A 22,679-nucleotide genomic window follows, 5' to 3' on the forward strand; every position below is an offset into this window, starting at 1 on the left:
GTTACCACAGCCGGCCTCTCTTGGGACTTTCTGTGTATCTCTTCAACAGGCTGGGGAGCTGGTAAGGTAAGTTCTAGGTAAGATAGAAATTACCAACCTAATTCAATTTTCTGAAAACCAGTATTCCATTTCACTGTATCTCTTCACAAGTCTCAGTGCTCTGTGCTGTGGTACTGACTTTTCACCTGGTTTTCTCAAACGTTGAGAAACAGAAACTACTTCCTACTGCTTTCTCCTGGCTCCCTGGGATTCCAGCAATCCTAGTAAGAACAGCTCTTCCTTCTTCCACTAGTTAAAAAAATATTAGCTGGGCATGCCTGTAATCCCAGTCCTTGAGAGGCTGACATAAGAGGGTCAAGAGTTCTAGGCCAGCCTAGGTTATATAGTGAGACTTTGTTTTTTTGGTGGGACTGGGGTTTGAACTCAAGGGCTTGGTGCTTGCAAAGCAAATGTTCTACTGCGTGAGCCTAGGGGCTCATGAAATATTTGCCTAGGCTGGCCTCAAACTACAATTCTCCCAATCTCAGCCTCCCCAGTAACTAGTGTTCCAGGTGTGAGCCACTGATGCCTGGCTGCAAGGCCCTATCTTTGAAAACAAAAACTGTTGGGGATGGGATGCAGTTTGGTGGCAGAGCCCTTGCCTGGCATGTCTGAAGGCCTGGGTTCAATCCCAAGTACTACAAAAAAAAAAAAGTCGTACTTATAAAATCAACATTTAAAACCACATGGCTGGGCACTGGTGGCTCACGCCTGTAATCCTAGCTACTTTGGAGACTGAGATCAGGAGGATCATAGCTTAAGAGCTGCCTTGGCAAACAGTTCATGAGACCCCATCTCCAAAATAACCAGAGCAAAATTGACTGGAAGCATGGCTTAAGGAGAGTGCTTGCTTTGCAAGTATGTAGCCCTGAGTTCAAACTCTGGCTCCACCAAAAAAAAAAAAAAGACCATAAATACACACGTGTGCAGATTTCTTAAATACTAAAAAAACCCCTACAAAAAGACCAAAATTCAAAGAATAACATAAACTCTGCCCCAACACAGACACAGAATCTGTAATAATCATATCATAATTAAAGGGACATAATGATCAGAGACTTGTGTGTGACACCTTAGAGGGTGGTGTGTGGTTATAAAGAGCGAGGCGGTCTCCTGTCGTCACCTCTCTCCACTCAGCTCCTCCAACATGGACCGTATCGACTTGCATTTTGTGTGCTTTTCGCAGATGACCTTTTATACATCTGCATCTTGTATTAAATCTAAATCCTCTTTGGCGTGGCACCAGGAGGGGAGATTGGCCGGTGACGGTTTGGCCTGGGCTGTTTTGTAGAGGAATCTGAAAGCATCGAGCTTGCCTGTTCTCTGGGAACAATATGGGGCGCACAGCAGGTTATAGGGAAGAGAGTGTAACTGATTTTGAGGAGCGTGGACAGCTGCAAAGAACGCACCGTGAGAGAAACAGCCCCAGAGGCCCCCCTTTTGGTGACATGGGCTCTGTCCCCTCAGGAGGGACTACACGCTCCTCTCAAATCCCAGCTCCTGAGCCGGGGGCTACAGACACTTGAAGCTGCTTAGCAAAACTTGGAAAGAAACAGAAGTATGGGGGAAGACCTCAAAAAAAGTTTTCCCACTGGTGACAAGCTGATGGGTTTATGCGGAACAGTCAGAAAAAATTATATGCTGGCCCAAATTCTGTCACCATATGTAATGGGATTATGACGGGAAGCCAGTATCTCTCAAGGCCTCAGGTCCCTTGACTGTGACAGGAGAAAACAGACAGACAAGGGCCTTTTATGACGCGGTCCAGGGTTATAAGAGTAACAGGCTGCTTTTTCTTTTCAAAGTCTCTGATTTTTTTCCTTTTTCATACTGTGGACTGAACCACTACTCACCCAGCCTCAGACTTAACACTTTAGATGGAAAGAAAAACAATTCCGACAAGTGATTTAAGAACATCAACATTTATTTAACATGATAAAAAAGAAATGAGATATGAACATTTGCATTTAAACAATAGTAAGGAGCCTGGGCTACATTACAGGCGCTCACGTGCACCGTCCACACGGTGAGCGTAATTACATTTGTACACAGACTAAGCAGTGATCTGAAGACCTCCTTATTGCTGTACACATCTATTCCAACGAAGTGTAAGTCCAGAACTTGAAAATACCTACTCGGAGTAGCTCTGTAGGAAAAGGGAAGGGTAAGGCCTGTGCAGAAGCGGACGCGGCAGTAACTGGCTGACGTTGCGATCTGACCGAGAGAACTATAGCGGGCAACAGGACGTACTTCACTGAGCAGTAATAAAGTAGCACATTTTAAATATATATATATATATAAAAGTCCTTTACAAATCAAGTGTGAAACAAAGCATTGCAGGAGCCATAATGGGAAGGGGAAACAAAAAAAGTGAAACGAGCTTCACTGCAGATAATAGCTAACTTTCTGTGCTTTAGTGCTGACTTAGGAACATGGAGCCCTAGAGCGAGAGGAGGGGGGGCGAGCTCTGGAGACGGCACACTGAGAAGCACCTTACTGACGTGCTGACGTCACAGCGGCGAGCTAATGTCAAGGGACAGGCTGGAGACTGGAGTGGACGGAGGCCGTTAAAGCTGCTCTGGAAGAAACATTTTCCAGAAGTGATAAAACGATGCTCTGTGGCCAAAAGCATCAGAACTATGAATTTCATAGATTTAAAATATACTGTACAATATCTTCTCACATTGCTGAAGGGCCGTGTCTGAAGCTCTGAGCGGGCTCAACAGAAGTCAGGAGAGCTGGAAAATAAGAGGGGACATGCTGTGACACCTGCAGTGTTAATGAATGACCATCCCCAAGTAACCAACAAACACAGGGCAACAGAACCACTGGCACAGCTAGAGCCCAATATTGCCACAGGACACCTCAGCTCCCTTCCATAGGCCTGACTCACAAACAGAATATAATTCAGTAGCAATTCAGAGTGACAAATGTCCAAATCAGTGGCTGAATCTAAACTTCAATAAAGTAAACAAAGGTTTGCAGAACTTCATTAAAATATGTAATAACATACTAAGTCATATGCGAAGTTTTGCTTCGTCCTATGGAAATGACATGTACCCAGGGAGAAGACATAAAGCTATGTGAATTCTGTGCCACTAGTTGATAGTGGTGGCTGATAGAAAGGATCTGGCAATGACCATACAATGACACAACCTGGGAACACACTGGGCTGTGGCTCTGGACATTCTTGATTTTTTTTTTGCAGTACTGGGGTTTGAACTCAGGGCCTACACCTTGAGCAGCTTCACCAGCCCTTTTCTGTGATGGGATTTTTCAAGATAGGGTCTTTCAAACTGAAATTCTCCTGATCTGTGCCTCCTGAGTAGCTAGGATTACAGGTGTGAGCCACTGCTGCCCAGCTTCATGCATGGTTTTTTTTTTAAGCTGCTATACTGACTGAAAAACTCAGTTGGGCAGAGTGGTACACACCTATAATTCCAGTTATTGGCAGGTGGAAGCTGGAGGTAGAGCCTGGGCTACATAGCAAGACCCTGTCTCAAAAAACAACAGTGAAAACCAAAAACCAAACCACCCCTCCCAAACCAAAAACCCCAGAAAATCAAAAGCCCAAACAAACTAACAAAGAAAAAAGAAACCAAGAAAAAGTTTTTTACAAGTCATTTCTAATAGCTCTTAAAGATTGTACCAAGTTGAGTGGATCATAAACATTTCTTTGTCCTTTCAGATGAAAATAACACGTTACGGTGGACAAGTCACACTGAACGTATAAAGGATCTGCTGGCCATACAGTGGCTTAGGCAGCGCTCTGGGCTCCCGGCACCGAGGCTGGCGCTGGCCCAGGCCGTTCCCCGCACAGCGGAGCTACTGCGGCCTATGGTTCAGGTTCATGGCCAGCTTGTGCACGATCCTGCACGTGCAGTCCACAAAGTACAGCAGCTCTGTACGTCCCAGCAGAGCCACGTACTTCGAGACTACACGCACATGAAGTGAGATCCTTCCGTGAGCTGCCGCTGAGCCGGTGCATCTGGGGATGCTGGGGACTCCGGAGACGGAGACAGGCTTTTCACTGAAACATCAAGAAAACGGGAGAAGGTAAGAATCTTGAGGACATGTCTGGAGGGGTGACCCCTTGCTGTGACCCCACAGCAGTGAGGACGTGCTTGGGAAGGAGGCAGTAACAGTGTCATGTTCTGCTGTGACTTTCTAACCAACAGCTTACTGCTCAGCAGGAAGGGTCTCCGAGGCCTGGCGTAAAATTCTTCCCCACCTTTTTGTGCTTTGAAGTTGTTTTTCAGAGGCCTTGGGATGGGTTCTGTAGGGTCTTTCCTATTCAGCAGCTAAACACTAGAGTTCACGTGGCCGGTTAAATGCAGTCACTGCCTTTGATTCAGAGCTGCTGTACAATGACCAAATGACCAGTGACAAAAAGATGACACTGTGCTCACTGCCTCATCGATGACGGAGGACATGGAAGAGTGTTCAGTGTCTGCTGGGGAACCTCACCGAGGACGCACACAGGCATGTTTCATGAATGTGAGACACAGACCCCATGGCCTTCCTAATATGTCCTACAAGTGAAATTTCATTGCTCTGACCTTCCACACAAGGGGGCCGAGGGCGAGGGCAGGTTTATTAGGGATGGCTTGTTTATGAACCACAAGAGGCAAAGCTGACACAGGCACTGGCGGTGTGATCCCACCGCACTCTCACGCCACCCCTATGCCCACAAACCCTAAAGAAAGAAAAAGAAGTCCAAATCACAGAGAGGGAGGGGAGGACGAGGTCAGTACTGGAGCACCTGCCCAGCACTTGCAAGGGCACGGGTTCCATTACTCACCCCTCAAAAGGAGAAGAGAACAGAACGGCACACAACCATTTTTTTTTTTATAGCTATGGACAGTGATGCTCTATCAAAGAGAAATTCAGACGTGGACTGCAGCAGAGGCTGGAGAAACAGGTCACTCTGCCACGTGAGACAGAAAACCTCCCACCGGAGATGGTCCAAACAATGTATACACATATGAATAAATGTATAAACAATTTTAAAAAATTAAAAAAAAGAAAACCTCCCACTGCCTCAAACTGTCAGGTTGTGAAAGCTGACAATCCAGCCCTGAACCAATAAAACTCCAAAGTACTGAAGAATATTCTTCTTTTTTCCTTCTTTCTTTATTTTTTTGGTGGAACTGAGGTTTGAACTGAGAGTTTCCTGCTCGCAAAGCAGGTGCTCTATTGCTTGAGCCACACCTCCAGTCCTGACAGACCTTGTCAGAAAGTTCACCACCTGTGTTATGACTGGAAACCAAATCCAAAGCAAAACCAATCTGCTGATCCCCAAGGCTGAGCACTCAGTGGTGGGGTGTCCTCTCTGCCTTGGTCCATCACACCCCTGCAGGTGTAGGGAGGTGCAGGCCTGTGATCTGCAGTCAGGGTATGAAGCGACTTCCTTGTTAGAAATACACTCACAAGTTCAGAGAAGTACCTGGAAGGAATGTGTAAGTCGTGTTACTGTACCTGCTGGCGTCCGACTCTCTCTGGCAGTCTCAGGAGCTGGTTCAGAAGTCACCATCTCGTCCTGCTTGTCACCACTGCTCTTCCTTGCTTCAGGACAGTCTTCTGGTTTATGACTGGCACTCTGTGCCTCACCCGGAGGGCTATGGGAAATACACTGCAATGTTAATATTTACATTGGAAAATAAGTCTTTTTTTTTTTTGAGACAGGATCTTGCTGTGCAGCCCAGGTTGGCCTCCAAACCATAGTCATCCCGGGAGTACTGTGATTACAGATGTGTGCCATCATGCTTGGCTAAAATTTATTATTTTTTTTTGGTGTTCTGCGGTTTGAATTCAGGGCCTTGCGCTTGCTACTTGTGCTTGGATGTCCGTCCTGTCAGCCTCTACTTCTTGTGTAGCTGGGATTACAGCATGAGGCAAAACATTGGCCCTGGATCTAGTCTTTTAGTGAAGAACTTTAACTTTGGAGAGAAGACGCCACAACCTTTTTTAGCAACTGCTAACATTTTGCTTCTAATTACTCTTATATTCTTTTCTTTCTTACGGAATCTCCAAACATAAAAAAGATTATAGAGTCACTTGCTAGCCCTTTTTTGTGTTGGGTATTTTGGGGATGGGATCTCTTGAACCGTTCCCCAGGACTAGCCTTGAACCTTGATCCTCCTGATCTCTTTCTCCTGAGTAGCTAGAATCACAGGCATGAGCCACCAGTGCCCGGCTGTTACCCACATTTTGGAAGAGGACTGTGCTCAGGAAGGCTGCGCTCTGCTGCAGTTCACTACTCATGAGCAGTAGGTAGCCTGGCTTGTCTGTGCCCATTATTACCTGTGGGTGACACCTGCGGGCTCTGTTCCCTCGTCCTCTCCTTTATGCAGAGCTTCCTCAGAATCTGTTCCATTTGGCTCAGGTGTGAAAAGCATTTCATAAAAAATATTTTCAGTTCTCTTCAACTACAGAATTAAAAAAAAAGTCCTTTTCAAATCATTCTTAACCACATTTAATGTCAGTATATCTAAAAGGATCTCAAATGTTTATTAAGTTATACCCAAGTGACAGCCTATTATTACCAGTAATAAATCTAGATTCATGTATATTAGAAATGTCATCATTATCTATCACTAGAATACAAAAAGCAAATTACACAAAGAGAGGTACATTGGTACACTGCTAAGACCCAGATGCTGGGATTTTTTTTTTTTTTTTTTTTTTTGCAGTGCTGGGGATTGAACTCAGAGACTTGCACATGCCAGGTAAGTGTGCTCTACCACTGAGCTACATCCCTAGCCTGGGATATGAAATGCTTTCAAGTGGGTTAGCAATACTTTATTATTCAGCTTTATTTTTTACATTTTCTTTTTTGGTGTGTTTTTGTAGCGCTGGGGATTGAACCCAGGGCCTTGCACATGCTAGGCAAGCATCATACCGCTGAGCTACACCCCAGCCCACGTTTTACTTTTTCAGTTAACGCATACATGTTTTGTGTGGCTGACTATATCACCCAGGTGAAAGGAAATCTACCATTCCTTCAGGTTTATGGCCTCTACTTTGAAGCACCTGGGCCAATCTGACCTTCAGGAATCTACCCCTTGGAGCACCATCGCTACCTCAGTGCTGATATCCGTGCTTTGGGGTTCGGCTTCGTTTGGTTGGACAGTGTCTGCCATGGAAGCATCGCAGCTTGGCGTTGTATCGTTTTCTCTACTGCTGGAGTCCAGCTCCTTATTGTGATCTTCCCTCCTTCGAGCCTGCCCAAAAGACACATTGCTTTTTATTTATCTTTGGTTTTTGTGTTTTTGGGACAGGGTCTCACTTTGTAGCCCAGGCTGGCCTGGAACTCAAAATCCTCCTGGCCCCCACACCATGCAGAGCCTACAGGTGTGCACCACCAAGCCGGGCCACATAGCTCTTTTAGATTCATTCTGTGCATGCATGTATATTTTAGACAGTGTCCATTAGTTTTGAAGACAAAGCTGGAGCTCCACTCACAAGGAAAATCTTTGTGAACACCAGCAAAGGAAAGATACACTTTTTTTCCCTCCCTTTTCTAAATCACCCATCTTGCAATTTGTAGAATGTAACATTATTCAGCTGTCACTTTGTCTCTCTCCAGTAGTGAGGGTTGTTTTTTTTTAATTTTTTGTTTTTTTTTTAAAAGACAGGGTCTCACTGTGTAACCCATATTGGCCTCAGACTTGAGATCCTCCTGTTGCTGCCTCCCGAATGCTGTGATTACTAACAGGTAAAGGTCTGTCTTTGATTACAGTAGGGGACGTCTATGAGGGCAGGGAAGCACTGTCAGCTGATGCAACCATTTTATGCTGTATGGATCAGTTTTATGCACGGGTGACCACTGTCCACTGACAGGGACAGAACAGAGGGAGCAAGCCACTGCAGAGGCTTGCTGGTCCGCTGTCTCCTCCTGTCCTTAAGAAGGCAGTGGACAAACAGAAGTGGCATGGTGATATTTTACAAGCATGACACTGAGAGGTGATGGATAGCAGGCTAACAACTCTTATTCAGATCTTTGCTGCTACAATTTAGGTCATGTTACATTAGGATAGAGTAAGTCACACTTTATTGGGAGGGGAACTGGGGACTCTCTTGGTACCCTGCATGGCATTTCACACTGTTGAGAACTCTCTCACGTCGTAGCGTTTGTGCACGGGCAGTGAGGCTGCACTGCTGGATTACAGCGGAGAAGGTGAAGTCCACCCCAGTACAAGGGTGTCCACCAAGTATTCTGGCTTTTACATACTGGGCCTGGGGTCCTTTCATTCTGCTCCTGCTGTTTTACCTTATCATTGTAAGAATTAAATACAGAGTTACTATCCATACGGTAGCCTTTTCATTTGTTTAGGTTGTACCAGGGATTGAACTCAGGGCCTCCAGCTTGCTGAGCAAGTGCTTGATCACTTGCACCACACCCTGACCCCGTAGACCTTTAAAACCCACCACTCATGTAGCTCATGATTGTGACATTCGAGCGACGGCAGATGTGTACGTGAACAACCACAGCATTGGCTCTACCTGCGTGACCCTGAGTGGACTGTCCCTCAGGTTGGAAGGACTCTGGAGGGGGACTGGGTCTGGAGCCCCGATCACGCTCAGCGCCTTCTTCCTCTCCCTCAGGCAGGCCTGCTGGTGCCTGCGGAGCCTCCTCATCTGCTCTTCCACGGTCATGCGAGGTCGAGAGCTCTCAGCCAGACACAGCTGCTCCACGGCGCTCCTCGGCCTTTCCTGGAGACGGAAGAGAAGCCCGTGAATACTTAAATTCAGAGTTCAGAGCAACTTTGGAAAAGGTGAAATAAAATGTTAGAAAGGACATTTACTTTTGTTGCTTTCATTTATTTATTTAACCAAAAGTGAGGTTTTGAATGCCAATACAGCATCATCAGAAGGCCACTCGAGGTTACACTCACTGGTGCCCGGTGAGCACGGCTAGCATTAGAAAGAGAGACATGAAGGAGGCCAGAGAGAGAGGAACACAGACGGGGCATTGTCTGCTTTAAAATGAGGCAGAGCAGGGCAGAGCAAAGAAAGCGAAGCAAAACCAACCAGGAGAAGGTATTTAGGGCTGCTCTGGAATACGCTGCCCCAGGGCCCTGGAACAGGAAGGTGCGCACGTTAAGCTCAGACTAGAAGCGGGGAGCTGCAACGTGGCCTTCAGATACCAGAGATGTCTTTCATTTTAATGCAAATGTGAAGTTTAGCTGGCGTTTACTGTGAAACTGCCAGTCACAGCAACGCCTCAGATAGTTCATGACCAACGGTCAAACGGTGGACATATTTACTTTCTATAAACTAGGCGGTTCCATATTTGAAAACATGTTGGTGGGACTGGGGTTTGACCTCAGGGCTTCGTGCTCGCAAAGCAGGTGTTTTACCTGACTCATACCTCCAGTCCATTTTGCTCTCGTTATTTTGGAGATGGGATCTCTTGAACTATTTGTCCCAGCTGGCCTTGAACCTCCATCTTCCTGATCTCATCCTCCCAAGTAGCTGGAATTACAGGTGTGAGCCACCAGTGCCCAGCTGACATTTTTTTTTGAGGTACTAGGGACTTAACTTAGGACCTCCCGTTTGCTAGACAAGAGCTCTACCATCTGAGCTATACTCCCAGCCCTTTTGGCTTTATGTGTATTGTTTTTAAGACAGGGTTCCCCAACTTTTCCTGAGCTGGCCTCAAACTTGCAATCCTCCTTCCAGTGCCTCGCAAATAGATGGAATGACAAGTGTGCACTTCCACATGTGGCTCTGTGAGAAAGTCTGAAGGAAGTGCGGGCTGTTCCGAATTATCTGAAAAGGCAATAAGGGTAGGTGCCAGTAATCCTGGCTACTTGGGGGCTGAGATCAGGAGGATCACAGTTTGAGGCCAGCCCAGGCAAACAGTTCTTGAGACTCCACCTCCAAAATAAGCAGAGCAAAATGGACTTGGAAGTGTGTTTCAAGCAATACAGTGCCTGCTTTGCAAGTGCTAAGCCCTGAGTTCAAACCCCATTCCCACAAAAACAAAACAAAGATTATGTAACTACACTCCCCTATGTTTATTTGTCACATCTTCTAATATTTAATATAGTTGTAGAACAGCAAGAATCTACTCGTATCTTTCGGTTTGATCTCGACATGTACTTTTACTCCTTTCTCTTTTTTTTTTCACCTTAAGTAAAGTGAGAGAGTTTATCAAGATAGAAAAGGAGCGAAGAGTAGAGCTCCCCAATTTGGGAGGGGTCCCAGAGAGGGTACCTCCTTTCTCTTTTGTTATGGTTGCTGGGATTGAACCTGGGGCCTTGCACGTTACCAAGTGTTCTAACACTGAGTTAGGTTTGAGCCCATAGTCTTCTTTTCTTTTTTTTTTGGTGGTACTGGGGTTCAAACTCAGGGCCTCATGCTTGCTAGGTAGATGCTCTACCACTTGAGCCCCTCCACCAGCCCTTTTTGGTGTTGGGTATTTTTGAGATAGGATTTCTTCCCTGTGTTGGCTTCGAACCTCGATCCTCCTGATCTCTACCTTCTGAGAAGCTAGGATTATGGGTGCTAACCACTGGTGTCCAGCTAGTCCTACTTTTTTTGATTTGTTATTTTCCCATTATAATTTCCAAAGAAAACACCCTTCTGCTCCATAAAAAATGTCATTTGGGTGTGGTGATGCCGCCTATAATCCCAGCCTTCAGAGACTGAAGCAGGAGGATTGTGAGTTTAAGGTTAGTCTGGGCTACATAGTGAGACCCTTTTGCAAAACAAATAAAAGTAAAATAAAATCAAATGTCAGTATTAAAGAAACAGCTGGGTGTGGTGGTGCAAACCTGTAATCCCAGTACGTGGGAGGCGAAGGCAGTAGGATCCTGAGTCGAAGGCCAGCCTGAGCTACAGAGTGAGACCCTGGGTCAAAGAAACAAACAACAGGGCAACCTTTCTTGGGACCCCTCCCAACTCTGAGAGCTCTACTCTTTGCTACTCTTCTATCTCAATTAACTCTCCTGTTTACTCACCAAAAAACTCCCCCCAAACCAAAACAATCAACAGCCCCTCACCCCTAACCCAACCCATCACATGGTCAGTGCACCTTTCAGTCTTGTCACTTGTTTTGTGGTACTGGGAATTGAACTCAGGTTCTCCCGAGTCACGCTCCCCGCCGTCAGTCTCTCCTTATGTCACAAAATTAGCAGACACCAGTAAGTACAGCACGTATCTGTCTCAAGCTTTGGCTAAGATCCCAGAGGGAAGGCTGCTCAAGACGCCTGGATTACAAACTGATTAGGTCTGTCCTCCAAGGTGCTCGCTCTCTAGACGTAATTAAAGAAAATTACCAACTTTTTTTTAGAGTACGTAAAAGAATTTTAATCGAATGCTAGATGTGGAATGAAGTAAGAGCGCCAGGTAGGTTTAGGGTCCTTCCGGAAGGTAATTTCTAATTCAGTACCGTTCTGAGATCCATCATCTTCTTACTTTTCCTCAAGGTCACGTAGGAAGCTATGGTGGAGGACTCGGGGGTCGGGGATTTCGTTCTTGGAGGGACCACTCCCACTGGAAAGTGAGAACCTGAAAATTAACACACCAGTAAATTCCAGAACTGCTGTCTACACAACATGGCTTTCTCCTACAAATGTTTTGGTCATGCTGGGGACTGATCCAGGCCCTTGCACGTGCTGAACCAGTGTTCTACCAGACCCTCTCCTCTCCGCTGCTCTTCTGAGGCTTTTGTAATCAGAAGGCAAATTTTCAAACTGAAAGAGTCATGGCACGGTTGGTGACATTACTAGACAAATTCACGGTTAACCTTAGAACCAAAGGTTTATAGTTGGCAGAGGTCACTAAACTTCTTGTTGCACTGGCACCTACCTCTCTGTCGTAATCTTAACAGCCGGCCGAACCTACTCACACATGACAAGCCATGAAAGCTGCAGCCTACGTGGCGCAGTGACTTACCGAAATGTTCCTTATTTTTCAATCACATTGCATTGGCTCAACAACGCACCCATGTCTAGTGTGACCGAGTCAACTAGAAGTAACCATTACAGTTAAGTCCCCAAGGACCATGTGTTAAAGGCCTGGTGTCTTTCTGAGCTGCTACTGGGAGGTGGTGGAACCTTCAAGCGGTGGACCCCCATGGGAGGTCTTAGTCACTGCCACGTGCCCTCAGAGGGACTACTGGACCCAGCCTCCTCTTCTCTGTCACGCGTTTTGACACACATAGCTTTGCCACAGGCCAGAGAACAGGGACAACATGGCCCAAAACCTCCAAACTCGTGTGGCCAAGGAAACCTTTCATCTTCCAATCTGGCACCCCGGGTATTTATGCAGCAGTGGAAGGTTAACACAACAGTTAATTCTACTTCTTTAAAAGTTGTTCCAATTCTACTCTCTACTGAACACACACACACACACACACACACACACAGTTTAACATGGCAGTAAAGACCAGAAACTCACATTTTCACAGACATCTTTTGTAAGCAGAACACACGCCACTTGTCCATTCAGACACCAGTAAAAGAAGTAATTATTAAAATTTCAATGGTTTTGTTAAAAAAAAAAAAAGAAAAAGAAAAAGAAAAAAAGCATCACAGGGCTCATGGCAGAGCTCCTGCCCAGCAAGCTCAAGGCCCTGAGTTCAAGCCTCCATACCACCAAAAAAAACACTACAAGTTGTAATTCAACATTTCAATATATATAAAGAAAAATATGATGACACAGATAATAAATTTTGATATTATTGATTTTTTTTCATGAAGAAACTTATTAAAATGAGAGTAGGCTGAGGAACATAGGTTGGTAGCCCAGTGCTTTCCTAGCATGCTTGAAGCCCTAGGTTTGATCCCCAGCACTGGAAAGGAAAAAAAAGAATAAGTGAAGACTATGATATGCCAAACCAAAGCTGGCACCACTGCCCAGTGGGAAAAATTCAAAAGCGTTCCCACTGCAGCCAGCAACAGAACTGGGACATCCACTCCCTCCTCAGTTTTCTTGCTTTTCTTCTTTTGTGAGATGGTCTTGCTGTGTGGCTCAGGTTGACCTTAACCTTAGGATCCTCCTGCCTCAGCCTCCCAAGTGTTGGGATTACAGGTGTGGAGCAACCCAGCTTCTTTCATGTTTTCTATTTTTATTTTTATTTTTTGCGGTGCTAGGGATCAAACACAGGTGTCCAGCATGGTAGGCAAGCCATTTAAAGACATATGCAACTTTTTTCCTTTAATTTTATAATCTTGTGGAGTTCATACCTTCTGAGAAGGAAGACATAAAAATCAGAAGGAAAAATGGAAATTATACTTGATACAACTATATCTGGGAAATCCAAGAAAAGTCAATAAACAGTTGGAATAATTAAAAATATATTGTCAAGCTGTTTGCCAGTGGCTCATGCCTGTAATCTCAGCTATTCAGGAGGCAAAGATCAGGAGGATGGCACTTCGAAGCCAGCCCTGGCAAACAGTTTGTGAGGCCCTATCTTGAAAAAACCCATCACAAAAAAGAATAGGGCTGTTGGAGTGGCTCAAGGTGTAGGCCCTGAGTTCAAGCCCCAGCCCTGCAAAAAAAAAAAAAATCTATATGTACATCTACATCTATCTGTCTATCAATCAGTCAGTCAGTCATCTATCTATCTATCTATAGACATAGATAGTATTAGCCAGGTGCAGGTGGCTCACGTCTATTTGAGAGGGTGAGATTGGGAGGACTGAGTGTCAAGGCCATCCCAGGCATATAGTTCTCGAGACCCCATCTCTAAAATAGCTGGAGCAAAGTAGACTAGACGTGTGGCCCATGTGGTAGAGCACCTGCTCAGGTGAAGCCCTGAGTTCAAACCCCAGGCCCACCAAAAAAAGAAAGATATTGCCAGTTGTTAGTGACGGTGGTATGGTGTAGGTTATCGCACTGGTTTTGGTTTACATTTCCCTGGTAAAGACAAAGCCCTAAGCGCCTTACCTAAGTGTCCTTGCTGTGTGAGTACAGTCTTTCGTGGGGTCTGCACGAGGAGTGTCCACCCCCTAATTTTATACTGTGCCCATGTATTATGTATTCACCAACAAGAATGAGAACAAGGATCTGGGTAGAGATGGCTAGCTGTGGCCCTTTGGTTTACTTGTTATTTTGTATTTTAGCAATGCTGGGGATAGAACCCAGGGTCTTGCACGTGGTAGGCCAATGCTCTACCACTGAGCCAACCTTTCTGCACCTTTACTTCCTACGCACACATACCTGGTATTTCATCAACTCCAAGACTACCCAAGTCTTTATTTACCATCTACTTTTTCTTTCAGTGCTGATGACTGAAACCAAGGCTTCACGAATGCCAGGCAAGTGCTCTACCACTAAGCCAAATGTCAGCGCAACTACCGACTGGATAAACAGTATTTCCTTCTTTCTTTACTGTCTTTATTCAATAGAGGAGATGTAACATGGTAAGTGTAAGGTATGTGAAAGTAGGAAGAAGAACAGATCAACTGAGCAGTTTGTGCCTTCAGGTAAAGTTCTGTGTCACATCCTGGAAGCATCTTAAGGCTAAATAATTCCCTTCCACTGAATGTATCAGAGCCATTCCCAGTTATTAGTGTGCTGTTTTGACTTTTGGTTTTTGATCTTAGCATGTTTTAGTAAATTATATGTGTGAGTACTACAAGTGAATATATCTGAGAATATATTGAGAAAAACCTGCTCAATAAATGTTAAAAATGACACATCTATTTACTGACCACCTATCTCAAAACAAACCGTTCACATACCACATTCTCCTCCATTACCAGTACCATGGTATTACTAACTAGTATTTAAAAGATGTTTAAATTTCCACAATTCTCCCCCAAAAATGTCTTTACAGCTTTTTTCTTTGTCATTGTTTTTTTGAGATGGGGTCTCATTTTGTAGCCCAGGCTGGAGTTCAATTCCAGATTCTCCTGCCTCAGCCTCCCGGTGCTGGGATTACAGGCATGAGTACACATATCCAGCTACAGCTCTTTCTTTCAAACAACGGTTCAGTCAAGTTTGGGTTTATTTGTCTCCTCTTCATTTTTTGAGACAAGGTCTCTTATGTAGTTCAGGTTAGCCTTCAATTCCCCATCCCCCTGCCTTCCCTCAGCCAGCGCTGTGATTACAGACATGCATCGGCACTCCCAACTTTGTATTTGTGGAGACTGAATCCATGGCTTCTTGTACGCTAGGTAAGCATTCTACCACTGAGCTACTTTCCTAGTTTTTTTTTTTTTTATTCTTTAATCTTTTTACTTTTTGCAGGTATGGGGAATTAAACTCAGGGCCTCCTGATTGCTAGACAAGAGCTCTACCACTTTAGCCACACTCCAGCCCTCTTTTTAATCCAGAAGAGTACTGCTGCTACTTTTTCCTCCCTCCCTTCTGTCCTCACTTTCTCCCTTCTCTTTTCTTCCTCTCCTCCTCTCTTCTCCTCTCCGCTTTTTTTAGACAAGGTCTTGCTATGTAGTCCCAGGCTGGCCTCAGACTTGACATCTTCATGCCTCTTTCTGACCTGACTTCTCGAAGACGAGCAGCGTTCATGGCTGGGGTAAAGCTCAGTGGTAGAGTGCTCACCTAGTATGTGCCAGGCCCTGGTGTTTGTTTGCAAACAACAAACAAAAACCCAAACAAGAATGACAAAAATTAAACAACAGTAACAACGAAAGTCACAGTTAAGAAAGTGTTATTTTAACATTGATTTTCTAAAAATTCTGTGCAAATTTCTTTCAGCTATTAACCTCCTATGAATAATTTTGAAATGGGGAAAAACCCTCAGTCAACAGGAAGAGTTCAGTTTGGCATTAACTTATTTCTTGGTAAAACACTTTCTGGTCTTTAATCGGCTTGGGATGAACATTCTAGAAAAAGCAATGTGTTGAACGGGGTGCTGCCTCATGCCAGGCTGAGATGGCATGAATGGTTATGGAAGAAGCCATCATCCTCACATCTTAGTTCAGAAGCCTACAAGATCCCAGAAGGTTCAGGGAAGGAAGTGTTGACTACCAGGTCAACATGGAAGTTAAATTGATTGTTAAGATGTCTGCAATCAAAGCCAAACCAGTGCAAAACAGACAAGGGGATCCCGCACCCCTAAATGCTGACCTTTAGTGGAAGGGGTGTCCGTCTCCAAAACAGGCTCAGATTTTTCCTCGCCGTTAGATTCATCGACCTCAGCCACCGTGCTTAACTCTGGCTCACTCTTGTACAGCCTATAATCTGGGCCCTTGGAAGGAAGACTCAGAGTTACAAAAGAGCTGCAAGTTTCTTTTAGAATGTTTGCCTTGGGCCGAGGTTGGAGCTCGGTGGGAGAAGCTTTTGCCTAGCATGTGGGAGGCTCTGGGTTCAACCCTCCAGCACCGAAATGTAACAACAACAACAAAAAAAGAGGAGAGAAAGTTTACCATTAAAGAATCGGCTGAAACTAAAAACTAAAAGCCCCCATTGGCTCTCTTGGCTATAACACAATCCGTATGTGACAACTAAGTAGAAAAAAGTAATTCAAAGGTTGGCCTCAAACTCACAAACTCACAATCCTCCCACTGTAGTCTCTCCAGTGCCGGGATTACAGGTGTGCCCCCCACCATGCCTGACTTCAAAAGATTTTTAACTAGTAAAGTTTATTGCTTTAAAATTAAGAAAAAGTCACACTTTCTTAGGAACAAAGTTACTTTTTTTTTTTTCTTTTGTGCTGGGATTGAGCCTTGCAAACATTGTACTACTGAGCTATACCCTCAGGCCTCTGAAGTCACATTGTTATCCGGGTAACTAAGATCTAAAAATAATCACATAGCTCAATAAATTTTCATTTAGAAGGAGATGAAAGAGCCATCCCACACTAAGTTCTTGCCCGAGAGCTTTTAATTTTCTCAAAATCGGCTCAGTCTGGTTTTGTTACTCTTTTCCTGTTGCTTACTACATTTCACGCTGACCTGCTTTGTGCTAAACCTCTCATTTCTGGTTCCCAGGGGTGACATCATTACACAGCAGTGTCACACCTCCAAGTGGCTTTCCTACAGCGAATTAATGTATCGTCCACTTGGCCATTCCCAGCAAACACCCTTTCCTTTCTCCCTTCTTTCTTGTAAGACTCGATTTTGCCTTGAATATCCTGAAATGGCATATTTAAAATGTGGCCCAGTCAACAAGTGCAAAGTAACGACTTTATGAAAAAAAAAGTGAAATTATGAAACATTAAAATGTGAGAATGACCAAACAGAAGCAGGAAAAGCATGAATGACAAAGTCATATGTAAACAAAAAGCACTGGCTACACGGGGCGGGGCGGGGGGGGTAACAAAAATGAGCTTGACTATGAAATAAACCAGTCTTCAGAACTGAGCTTCTGGTGGCCATGGCAGCCACTTACACAGTGAGATCCATTTCTTGGATGTCCTTGAACTTGGGGCACCTTCTTCTCTTCAGGCAGATGCACTGGGCCCCTGCTATAACAGAGCAAGGAGCTGCTGTCACTGGGCAGAGGGGGGACTATGGGAGGCTGCTCTGTAAAGTCATAGGACCGAGGAAGTGGAGGACGAGGTGGGACTACTTCCTCTTCCTAAAGATTGTAGAACAGTCACCTTATTTAGACAAGCAGATTGAGTTAAGCACATCTCAATTCTTTGCACAGGTGCATGAACTTAAATCTATCATATGTAAAGGGACACTGCCAAGCAAAAAGTACCATTGAAAAGTGAAAGCCCCAATTTTTATGATAGCCAGCAGTGGGTTTAAATACAGTTGCCTCTGGTTTTATCACAACACACAAGCTGGCTCACTGAAGCTCACCAAAGCAGTCTGCTGCGTGAAACTACAGCATTTTGCTTTAAAAAGAGAAGGAAAAGATTCCTTTACCAATATTGCTATTTTTTTTGTAATTTCTAAGAAAAATAAAAACATTTCTCTTTGATTGGCTTGTCTACAAAATTCAAGACCACAGAGTCTTTCATTAGGTTGACAGTATCTCTTTGTAGTTATAATTTCTCTGCATCCATCATGCATCACACAGAACCAACTTATCTATCAATTATCCTACAAACTGTACCCATTAGAAGAAACCATGATAAATAGTCAAATTGCTCAGAAAAAGTATGAGTTAAAGTTCTAACATAGATGAAAAATTGTGACTTTTTAAAATTTTGCTTTAAGGGAAGAAAAATGTTAGAAGCACCAAATTGCTGAACCAATAAACGTCAAGACTAAAATGATTTCAATATAGTTAAAAACACTTCTGTTATAAAACATGAATTATGCCTAATTTCATGTGTTAAACGTTTAAAATAACTTATAGTTAGAAAAAAATCCAAACATACCTCACTTTTGTACTTAACTGTTGAGAAAGGCTTTGATCCAGCCATACCTGTTGGAAAAATATTAGAAAACATTACTTAAACTAAACACACATTCTAAATCTACACAAAGAATGATTTCACTTCACTTATTTCATTTACTTATCTTTGTGTTTTTTGAGACAGTCTCACTATATAGCCCACACTGGCCTCAGCCTTATGATCCTCCTGCCTCAGCCTCCTGAGTGCTGCCATGCCCAGCTCATGCAGAGCTTTCACTTTTTAGGCAGGTGTTCTACCACGTGAGCCATACAAACCAAAACATTTAGGTTAAATAAAACTATGGGGAAAAGGAGAATGATGGAGGGTGAATTCAACTAGGATATATTGTAAGAGATTTTATAAATATCACTTTGAACCCCAAGTACAACAATAATATGATTAAAAAAAAATCTATGGGAAATGGATTTTCTCAAACATAGCTGGTATAAGGATAATATGATATAAACTTTTAGGTGGGCAATTTGGCTACAGCCATCCCAATGGGAAATATGTGCTTATTTCTCCCTTGTTAGAGTCTGTAGTCATCAGCTGGTGTGTTCAGTTATATGAATAGTAATGTTCCCTATAGCATAGCTTACTGACAGTTAAAAAACAAAACAAAACAAAGTCCTGGAAACAAAGTACATGTCCACCAACTGGAAACAGACAGATAAGTGAAGCACTGGGATTTGAAGTCAGGGCCTGTGCTTAGGCAATCTACCGCTTGAGCCCTACACAACCCCACATAACGAATCCACATGCTCAAAGAAGGTGCAGTAGGAACTCTCTCCCCCATGAGAAGCTGCAGGAGAAAACGCTTATTTCTGTGTGGTGGTGGCTGGCAGAACCTTTTACTTTACAAACTTGTGCACTGACTCAACATGACACAGTGCTTGTTTTCTGATGTGACAGAAGCCACTTAAACAACAGAAGGACTCAGTGCCGTGAGCCATCCCGTGTAGGCAGCTCACCCGCCTCCGAGACGCCTCTGTGCTGCTTGTGCTGGCTCAGCCCCTCCATGACGTCCTGGATCCTCCACAGCTCCTTCTGGATCTGTGCGCGCTGGATCCCTGCAGACTCGGTCTGTCAGCAAAGCCCACAGGCCGCACGAGAGAGAGGAAAGCTGTGAGCGCCACTAGTCACGTCCATACACGAGGACTGCAGTGGATTAGTTTAGGAATATTTACCATTTTGATCCCCAGTACAGGCTGGGGAACGTAGCTCAGTGGTAGGGCACTTGCCTAGCCTGAATCTGACCCCCAGCGACACACACACACACACACACACACACACACACACACACACACACACAGATGGATAGACAAGACAGACACACACAGATGCACACAGACAGAACACTTAGCATGATGTATCTGACTCTCCTAATTGTGTGACTCCCATGGCAAAGACGAAGGACAAAGCAGAGAAAGAGAGCATTTAACTTTTCAGACTGGCACAAGTCACCATCCCAGGAAAGCATCCATATGAGGAGGGACTTCAAATGGGAAATAGAAACTCACTAATCCCGAGTGAAAGGAAGTACAGTAGCCCTCCCTCCTGTGCACTTCCACCTGCTGTGGTTTCAGATGCCCACAATTAACTGTGCTCTGAAAATGTTAAATGGAAGATTGCAAGAATAGGTATCATGTTTTTCTTTCTTTTCTTGTACTGGGTGTTGAACACAGGCCTTGTGCACAGTAGGCAACCTTTGTCATTGAGCTCCATCTCCAGCCGTTTATTGTATTTTGATTTATTCTGGAGGTACTGGAATTTGAACTCAGGGCACTGCGCTGACTAGGCAGGCACTCTACCACTTGAACCACACCCAGCCCTTGCTTCTAGTTTGTTTTTCAGATAGGATCTGGTACTAGCACTGGGGCTATCCTCAAGCCACAGTTCTCCTACCTCCACCTCCTGAGCAGCTGGGACCACAGGCCTGCACCACCAGCCAGGCCTTCATTCTACTTGATTATTAGTTATTGTTGCTAACCTTGTACTGTGCCCAATCCTATAATAAACACTATCATGGGAATGTATGTCTGAATGGTGGTGTAGCAGGGGTACAGCTCTGACTCAGCATTCCAAAGACTCTAGGTTTAACCCTCAGCACCCCATCCCCCATAAAAACAACAACATTGCATATGGGGTTTGGAATATTAGCAGTTTCAGGCATTCACTGAGTTTCTGGACACATCACTGAGGATGGGAGGGGTGCTATACCACTTCTTAGGTCTTAGAACGTAAGAAGGCCACCAAGGAAATACGCTCAGATAAGTTTGTCCGACAGGATTAAACAACTGTGTCTACAGGACAGAATTTCAATCTTGGAACTCAAATATTTACTTTTTAAAATTTTAATACACACGTCATGTCTTTAGGCTAAACATACCAAGTGACCAGAATAAAATTGCACTGTTTTCACTCACTAAGGTTCTACTAGAATGATATGATATGAGTCTCACAGAAAAGTAAGATAGTAAGAATACACTTTTTAGGAATGTAACTTTGTTTTTAAAACGGCATTAGGGCTGGTGGAGTGGCTCGAGCAGTAAGAGCACCAGCCTGGCAAGTGTGAGGCCCTCAGTTCAAGCGCCAGTGCCATCAAAAAATAAAAAATAAAAAATAAAAAAACTTCCATAAACAGGGGGTTGAGGGTAGGTCAGTTAGTATGTGTGAGGCAAGGACCTGGCTCAGTCTGCAGCACCGAAACCAAAATAAAAACTAGAAGCAAAATGACCCCCCAAATCCTACCAAAACCCAAACCCTAAAACTGAAACAAAGTCACGTTATACAGAAAAACCCTTTCTCTCACCAGGTATCATTTTTGATACTCAGTGTACAGGTAACAGAATACAGTATTTATTTCATCAGTATGCTAGAAAGTCCTCTGAGGCACAGAACCCTGGTTGTTTGTCACTGGGGACCACCGTGCCCAGCTCAGTAAAGCCAAACATCTTTAGCAGTCCTTCTCCCTCTCGCCCCTGACCTGTGGACAGCATATTTCGGGATGTGTTCGAGAAGTCTGTCCTCAGCCTGCATTTCCTATTTTTATTTTTATTTTTTTTTGGTGGGGAGGATTGAGACAGAATCTTCCTATACAGTCTAGGCTGACCTCAAACTTCTGATCCTCCAGTCTCAGCCTACAGAGTGCTGAGATTACACCTCTGTGCCCAGCTTCTTTGCCTTTCATGGGCAGTGGGCAGGTGTGTCATGCACTTGAAGTTCACCTCTGATATGAGGGCACAGTAAGGGAGTCCAGGAAGCTTGCACTCCAGCACCTCCGATTATAATCTGTCTTTGTCTTGCTATAAGCTCTCGCCTGCATTCTTGCCCCAGTCGACCATTTCTTCCTGTCCACATTAAATACTGTGGTTCTGTGTTACATTGGCTCATTTAACAAATGCTTATGAAGTGTTTTCTGTGACTTTATTCTATCCTAAGTGTTTCAAAAGTATCAACACATTTAGTCCTTATAATAACCTAATACAGGAGGAAGTACTATCATTTTCTTTTTATTCTTGTGAAAAATGAGACAGAGCTGCTATGTAACCCGTCTAAGGTTAAACGTACAATGCTACATTCAGTGTGCCTTCTAGTTCTTTACTTATTTTGTTTATTTAGAGACAAGGTCTCTGCCTCAGGCTCTTCAGAAGTGGGATTACAGGCCTGCAACACCAAGGCTGCCCCCCTCACCCCCCGGGAATATCTTAACTCTTGTGACTTTTAGTATCTTTTTTTTGGGGGGGAGGGTGTGCAGAACTAGGGATGAACCCAGGGCTCACATATGCCAGGCAAGTGCTTCACCACTGAGGTACACCATCCCCACTCCTGTTTTATTTTGAGATAGGGTCTCGAAAAATTGCCCAGGCTGGGCACAAACTTATGAACTTTGGGCCTTAGCCTCCTCAGCACACCTGGATTACAGGTGTGCACCACTCTGTCTGGCTTCTTACTTACCTTTTATTTGTTGTACTGATTTTTCTGTTCCAATGCAGATTATCATATTTACATAGGATTGTAAGTATAAAATGACATTTATTATATTTTTAAACATATATGTATATATATGTGTATGTATATATGTATAAACAGGGTTGTTTATACTGAATGAATCATTTCCCCATTCTAATAACATGCCAGTCAAGACACAAGGTTAAATACAGTCTGGCAAAAAGACTGGTATTTAGTACAGAATGGATCAGGACAATTTTTAAAAATTAAAAATAAATATTATATGATAAATATTCATGTAACTCACTGGGCATTGTGGTGCACACCTGTAATCCCAGCACTCTGGAGGTTGAAGCAGGAGGAGCTCCAGTTTGAGGCCAGTCTGGACTACATTTGAAAACTGTCTCAAAAACAAAATCAA

The 22,679-nt window shown here is 44.1% G+C and overlaps 1 protein-coding gene across 38 annotated transcripts in view; it reads right to left on the minus strand.

Annotated features, from left to right (window-relative positions):
* Positions 1 to 1,942: 1,942 nt before the first annotated feature.
* Positions 1,943 to 22,679, minus strand: part of Plekha5 (pleckstrin homology domain containing A5) — a 201,834-nt gene continuing 181,097 nt past the window's right edge. For 16 of the 38 annotated variants that reach the window (XM_074075943.1, XM_074075942.1, XM_074075941.1 and 13 more), the window contains 11 exons: positions 19,279 to 19,390; positions 18,290 to 18,336; positions 17,347 to 17,535; positions 16,084 to 16,204; positions 11,438 to 11,556; positions 8,545 to 8,754; positions 7,122 to 7,262; positions 6,343 to 6,467; positions 5,518 to 5,657; positions 3,985 to 4,069; positions 1,943 to 2,777 (listed from right to left, as the gene is read on the minus strand). In XM_074075943.1, the coding sequence (XP_073932044.1) occupies positions 2,759 to 2,777; positions 3,985 to 4,069; positions 5,518 to 5,657; positions 6,343 to 6,467; positions 7,122 to 7,262; positions 8,545 to 8,754; positions 11,438 to 11,556; positions 16,084 to 16,204; positions 17,347 to 17,535; positions 18,290 to 18,336; positions 19,279 to 19,390 (1,308 nt within the window). In that variant the 3' untranslated portion in view covers positions 1,943 to 2,758. Of the gene's footprint in view, positions 2,778 to 3,967; positions 4,070 to 5,517; positions 5,658 to 6,342; positions 6,468 to 7,121; positions 7,263 to 8,544; positions 8,755 to 11,437; positions 11,557 to 16,083; positions 16,205 to 17,346; positions 17,536 to 18,289; positions 18,337 to 19,278; positions 19,391 to 22,679 lie in introns of those variants that run through there. The other 22 variants (XM_074075952.1, XM_074075962.1, XM_074075957.1 and 19 more) reach the window with 4 other exon arrangements.

Source organism: Castor canadensis, chromosome 6 (assembly GCF_047511655.1).
Source record: "Castor canadensis chromosome 6, mCasCan1.hap1v2, whole genome shotgun sequence".
Lineage (NCBI taxonomy): Eukaryota > Metazoa > Chordata > Mammalia > Rodentia > Castoridae > Castor > Castor canadensis.